This window comes from Schistocerca serialis, chromosome 3, assembly GCF_023864345.2.
Source record: "Schistocerca serialis cubense isolate TAMUIC-IGC-003099 chromosome 3, iqSchSeri2.2, whole genome shotgun sequence".
Taxonomy (NCBI): Eukaryota; Metazoa; Arthropoda; class Insecta; order Orthoptera; family Acrididae; genus Schistocerca; species Schistocerca serialis.
Genome location: NC_064640.1, coordinates 161,343,685 through 161,350,741, shown reverse-complemented (window position 1 = coordinate 161,350,741; position 7,057 = coordinate 161,343,685). Strand labels below are relative to the sequence as shown.

The 7,057-nt window shown below is 37.7% G+C and overlaps 1 protein-coding gene across 1 annotated transcript in view; it reads right to left on the bottom strand.

The window, feature by feature from the left end:
* Nucleotides 1–726: 726 nt before the first annotated feature.
* The window catches only part of LOC126471554 (uncharacterized), a 31,384-nt gene continuing 25,053 nt past the window's right edge, over nt 727–7,057 (bottom strand). Inside the window, exon 5 of the mRNA XM_050099781.1 lies at nt 727–1,315. Within this exon, the coding sequence (XP_049955738.1) occupies nt 810–1,315 (506 nt within the window). The 3' untranslated portion in view covers nt 727–809. The remainder of the gene's footprint in view (nt 1,316–7,057) is intronic.

The window sequence follows — 7,057 nt, the reverse complement described above, 5'->3', positions numbered from 1 at the left end:
CAATTTTCAGGCAAGCATAGTGCATGATCGTTAATTATATGGTTTCCTGTAATGATACAAATGGTGAACATTTTCACTTTTCTGCATTATTTGCTTTCATCTTGTGTCTGTAGCATTGTGGAAAATAAACTTGCATATTTTCTGCAAGCATGAAATGATTTGACTTTACTCTCAATACATTGGGGAGTTCATTTGACATCTACTAAATTAAGAACTGACAATATGCAATGTCAAAGAAATTTATTAATGAAATCAAAACAGAATAAATATTTAGATGTATATAACTGAAAAATTCTGTTTGAAACATATGAAACATTAATAATTAACAAGTGTTGTAATTTTTATTGTGCTTTTAACATTCTGTATCATGTAACAATAAAGCATGATTTTTTTAAATTGTGTTTAGATTTATGACAATGTTTTTATAATAATGGGCTGTTACTTGAAACTTTCAGAGATTTGATCTCCAAATTTTACTAGCATAGATACAATTTCATTCTTGATTCATAAATATGCAGTATCATATACAAAAATTCTATCGATGTTACTACATCTTGTCTATGAAAGAACAGTTTAAGTTATACTGTGAAGGAGATGTATGTACATGGCACTTAATTTTATAAATCTTATTTTGTGCATAATGATCAAAGTGACATTGATCTGATAACTTGAACAGAACAATTTAAATCTGTTAGTTTACATAATTTTTCACCATTACATATTCATTGTCATCACAGCTATCAACCATCACAGACATACAGGAAATCTTCAATACACTTTACAGACATAACAGAATTTGGAATCTCACCTTATGAATATTGTGCACACTGATGAAATGAAACTGGCATATTCCATTTAGGAGAAGCACTTTGAGGTACAATTCCAGGAGATTGACACAGTGTTCCTGGCTGGAGAATATATGGGCCTGTTGCAATATTGTAATATGCATATCCAGGATAGAAGCTACTTTCAGCAGGAACTGGCTGTGTCAAATTGCTGGTCTGAGCTAGTGATGAGGTGTCATTTTTTGAATCAGTTTCCTGAGTAATAGCTAATGGTATATTAGTAGCTACTGGATAATGAAAGTAAGGCACTGATATAGGAACAACTTGTGTCTCTCCATCAACTGGGTACACTGGCATGTACTGTGTATTATACATTGTCAGACATGGCTGGTTCATACCAGTTCCTACTGTGTGAGCAGGAGATCCCATGTTGCTACTAAAATTGGAGTTTTCACACCCATGGTCCATTATAATAGCAGATCCTTGTGGATCATCTGTGAATTTCTGTTGTCCTGTTTGCTGTAAATGACCTGAAAAAGAATTTCACCATTTAATACAAGAAAATCCTATTCAGAAAATTGTTAAATCAGTATGACAGATGGAGTGCCTTCAGGAAGTGCAGCTATCATTAGACCAATAAAAATTCATTCAAATAAATTAGTACTTCTAGGTTGCAGCACAACATGTGAATTCTTCAGCAGAGAGGAAAAAGGAGGGGTGGGGTGGGGGTGGGGGGTGGAGGTTGTCACATACAGTAAAGTTGAAAAGGGGGCCCCCCATGAGTCATGATGTAGAGGGAGAGGGTCATCAATTGCAAGATGGCGCAGCTATTCTTGAATATTACCACCATGCTCAACAAAGGGTTTTTATGCTCACGCAGCTGTTGCTTCAGCCACCACCACCACCACCACCACCACCACCACCACGGCTACAATGAAGTAGTCTGCTTTCAGGTCATGGGTGGGATTCAAAATGAGAAGCATTTGAGATCTGAAAAGGTTTTTATGGAAAAACTGGCATGTAATACAGCACGTGAAGAATTCTTGGAACAAGTGGAAAGGGTAAAGTTCTTTCTTCAGCCAAGAACAGCAGAAGAATTAAGAGTGTTTCTTGGCTTGATCAGGTAATACCGGATATTTATTGCTAAATTTAGCAAAATTGCGAAGCCATCCCATGAGCTATTAAAGGAAAGAATAACATATGAATGAGGTGAAGGACAAAACACACTGTTTGATGAACTGAAGAAATTTGTTAACCCACCATTGCTTCAGTATCCAGACTTTGTGAAGCCATCCACAGTGATGACTGATGCATGCAATGCAACTCTGGGGGCTGTTTTGTCAGAAGGCAAGAAAATTGGTGAAGACTTGGCCATTACATACACATCCAGGTCACCGAATAAGGTGGAACTGAACAATAGTACCACAGAGGAAGAATTGTTGGCTCTATTATATGTAGTGAAACAGTTCTGGTCATACATATACGGATGAAGGTTTACAGTGCTAACAGACCATAAACTGTTAATACGTACCTTTAGTGTTAAGAATCCAAGTCCGAGACTCCTGAAGTCTAGACTTGAAGACTATGATTTCGAGGCTATGTACAAACTAGGCAGGTTGAACAGTAATGCAGATGCTCTGGGCACAATAAGGCCTGGAGAACAGGAACAAAGAGACAAGAGACAAGTAGTTCATAAAAATACTAATGTAGGGACAGAGCAACTAGCAACTGAGGAAGATAACCTCAAGAGTTTGCAACAAGCACAAATAGCCCCAGAGGAATAGAAATAGAAAATGAAGAGGAAATAGTCCAGAAGAGAAGCAGACTATATTAAGAGAGATGCATGATAACCCATTTCGAGGTCACCGAGATATGTGTAGAACTTTTGAGAGAATAAAGTCTCATAAGCAGTGCCATGGAATAAAGCTTGATATTTATGACTATATACAGGAGTTTCCATCGTGCTAGAGACATAAGTATACACAAGCAAAAACAAGAACACACTCAGAGATCACAGACACAGCTGATACAGTGGGTTATAACATCAAGTACAGGTAAGAGATACGTTAACTTGTCAGGATGATATAAGTAAATTTATTTTAGCAGTTCTGATTAGAAAGGCAAGATACAGTAGCTGAAGTGCTTGTGGAACAGATAACACTAAGGTATGGAATTCCACTAGTCCTGGTAATGAACCAAGGTTTGAATTTCTTGAGTGATGTTTTCAGAAGAGAGAGTAGAGTGTTACAGTTTAAGCAGATAAAGACTACAGATTATCACCTAGAAGCCAACGGTGCACTAGAACGTTATCATCATAACCTGTCAAATATCTAAGTCATTTTGAACAGGGGATCAAACTTAGTGGGACAAGTGGGTGCAATATACAATTTGTGTGTTTAATACCACACCACATAATAGCAGAGGATCCACACCGTTCGAACTATTGTATGGAACAAAAAGAAATGTACCAGGAATACTGCAGCAGGAATCAATGCATGCAAGTTACAATTATCAATCATATGTGAATACACTGAGGGCAAGAATGCAGGAAGCACACAAAACATTGAGAGAATTGACAGTAAAGAGTAAGAGAACAAGTAATGAATAATAGAATGAAAAACAGAACCTGAAAGAATTTAAGATCAGTGAAAAAGTATTGCTCTTCAATTAATTGGTAAGACAAGACAGATCTAGAAAGCTAAATTCACAGTGGTGGAGGGCCACATGAAGTAGTAAGGGTTAATACTCCAAATGTAATAATAAAGGTTAAAAGGAAGGTACATGCAAACAGATTGGAACAATACTTTTAGTTTCAGGCATAGCACATGCAGGAGGAATGTTACTTCTACTACTGCAGCTACCACCACCACCACCACCACCACCACCACCACTGGTAGTAATTGCCTGAAGTTCCAACTAAGAGCAAATGACCATGGGTTTTGAAATAACTAACACAGGTAAGTCTTCAGGACTGTATTACATAATTTAGGGGAAGCCGAAATGTACAGTACTACTTGAAGAATTGTAACATGTGTAAATTCAATACCATAACAGATCAATTTCAGATGACTGAAAGGTGTGGAAAATTGGCAATGCAGAGATGTAGTGACACAATTACCGTATTTACTCGAATCTAAGCCACACTTTTTTCCGGTTTTTGTAATCCAAAAAAACCACGTGCGGCTTAGAATCGAGCGCAAAGTAAGCGGAAGTTCTGAAAAATGTTGGTAGGTGCCGCCACAACTAGCTTCTGCCGTCTAATATATGTAGCACTACACACATGTGCTTTGCACGCACAAAGATAAATACTGGTGCCAAAACCTATGCGTCAGCAAATAAATTAAAAGAATAGGTAGAAGACTGTAAACATTATGCCATGTATTCTTTCGTGTTTGCTGCTATCATTTAAATCCTGTCTGCCTAATAAACTACGAAACTAGAGTGAGACAACACCAAACGCGGAAGAATATACATATAAGTCATGTTTATATTTGTATTATTCTTATGCTGAATAGTGATACAGTCAGAAATGAAGCATGAATCCATGACTACTCTAATTTCTGTGCAGAATGTAATGTACTAAAGAGGTGTCTGCACAGATTTTCAAACGGAGAAAATTTTTCGCTAAACTCTCGTTTGGAATAAATTCTATCGTACGCAGTCTATTATTTGGTTCTTGTTGATCATTATCAAAGCAGTGTAAGTAACAACAAATAGCAGTCTCTTGCCGTTGTTTCGGTTATGAGACAATTCCTCTTTTTTTTTTTCTTTTATTGTAAGCCGCAGTAGCACGCACAAAAGCAAGCCATGCCACGAGCGGCAACACTCATTATCAGAATGCGACAAACAATGCATGCCACAGTACAATAATGCATTTTCAGCTCAGAGTGGAGTAAACACCTATAACAAAGAGAATGGCACTTATCAGATCAAAGCAAAATAAGCAATTGATTCAAACCAAACAAAGCACTTGAAAAAGGAAGGGTACCCATATAAATACGGACGGAGCGCCTGACACATAGCAATGGCTACTTGGCAAAGCTTAACTGTTAAGCTTACGACTCGAACCACACTACTGTAGCTGTATCTTCATCCATTGTGTCTCATGTTACCATGGACCAACTTTGTTTCTATTTGGAGGGGTGGTCTAAAACTTTTCTCTCCTCTTGAATTTCGAGTCTCAAATTTCAGGTGCGGCTTAGATTCGGGAAAAAAATTTTTCCTTGATTTCGAGTCTCATTTTTCAGGTGCGGCTTAGATTCGAGTGCGGCTTAGATTCGAGTAAATACGGTAATGAACTGAATGTGGGATTAACTGAGTGTCACCTGTTAGATGAACAACTAACAGAACAGAGGCAGAAAGTCACAGGGCAACAGAAATCAGTCCAGCAATTAACAAGGCACAAGAGCAGAAGAAAGAGAGGTCTCTCTAACTTTGTTAGACAGGTAAGTAAAATAATAGTTTGAACATTAGATGAAGCTTATGGTATGTATTATAAATAACACATATAGGCCGTGGGAAGGAACTCTTAAGCACTCCAAAGTTGACTAAAGAATAAGTGGCAGTAGTAAGAGCAACACTGCCTGGAGTCAATAGAATAGTAAATGCAATAAAGGAAAATGAACACACCTTAAAATCAAGTCTGAAAAGACCTGAAATATCCACTAAGTCATATGTTAAGGAAGCAGACATTAAATTTAACAGGGTAACAACATTTGTAACAATATGTTAACAGGTGTTGCAACTGCCAGATGAATTTGGGACAAAGGAAGCAAAATATGAACAAATAAATGCAATTGTCAATGCACAGGAGAGCATATTGCAGCCACACAAGTCCAATTCAGATTGTAAAATTTCTCAGTTTAATAAGAGAAGAGTAAAAAGACAAAGTTTTATGCTCCTCTAGCTGGATCATCAGAATACCTCTTATCAAAGTTAATTGATGTAGGTGTACTCACAGCTGGACATACATCAGATTATGTAGTAATTGTTCTTTTAGTTGATAATGATATGTTTAATTTGCATAAAATGTTTCCTTCTTCAATCAAGAGGAAAGTACAAATTTATCCAGCCTGAAGCAGATTGGTTGGTTTTGGGGAAGGAGACCAGACAGCGTGGTCATCGGTCTCATCGGATTAGGGAAGGATTGGGAAGGAAGTCGGCCGTGCCCTTTCAGAGGAACCATCCCGGCATTTGCCTGGAGTGATTTAAGGAAATCACGGAAAACCTAAATCAGGATGGCCGGACGCGGGATTGAACCGTCGGCCTCCCGAATGCGAGTCCAGTGTCTAACCACAGCCTGAAGCAGAGTTTTTGTTAACTGACAAAGCAACAAGACAGTACACAAGTCTGTCGCCTGAACAACTAAATTGTTTTGAATTAAGTAAGAACAAGCAACTGTACAGAAATACGTTTGCACTACAATAAACATTTTTACAGTAAATGCAAAGCGTATAGTACAGGGATGTTCATACAGGTAGACCAAATTTATGCATAAATACTACTAATAATGCTCTTGTCAGCCTATATCAAGCAACAAAATCCTGACAATAGCATATTTTAATTGGAATGTGTACAGTTTGCAACATAGCACAGACACGACTTTCAACGTTTGGCGGTGGGTTACCATCATTTGGCGGTGGGTTACCATCATTTGGCGGTGGGTTATCAATTGAGTGGTGCTGAAATCTTTACCTAGCCTTGCCAATCATTACACTGCGGCATTCTGCAACCTGTGACATAGCATTTACTATGCATCAGAAGATGCAACTCAATATTTGCGAAACCGGTTGGGGTGGTTTATAAGTGACCTAAACAAATACAGCCACAGCAGACCACTGGCCATTTCATTCAGTTTCATTTGAATAGTTTTAACATCAGTATTTAAAAAAAACTGCCCACTGTAGGAAGTGTCAAGCAATCGTGGTTAACTACTTTAGCCATGTTTGCCCCAATTTTCAAATTATCTGTTGTGTGACAAATAATAAAAAGACAAACATTTCCTTGTTAAATTTATAATTATCTTTAGATCATGTTGTCGCACAGCTTGATGATTGCGAGTGGCAGGGAAAAGGTTCGATGACCTGGAAATAATGGACAATGAACAGCAAGAGGAGATGAAACATTTCAGACATTTCTATCATTACTTACATAACATAATACTTATTATATTGGTTATAGTAACATGCTGCAGACAATGTACACTGATCAGCCAGAATATTATGACCACCTATCTAATAGCCAGTATGTTCACCTTCGGCATGGATAACAGC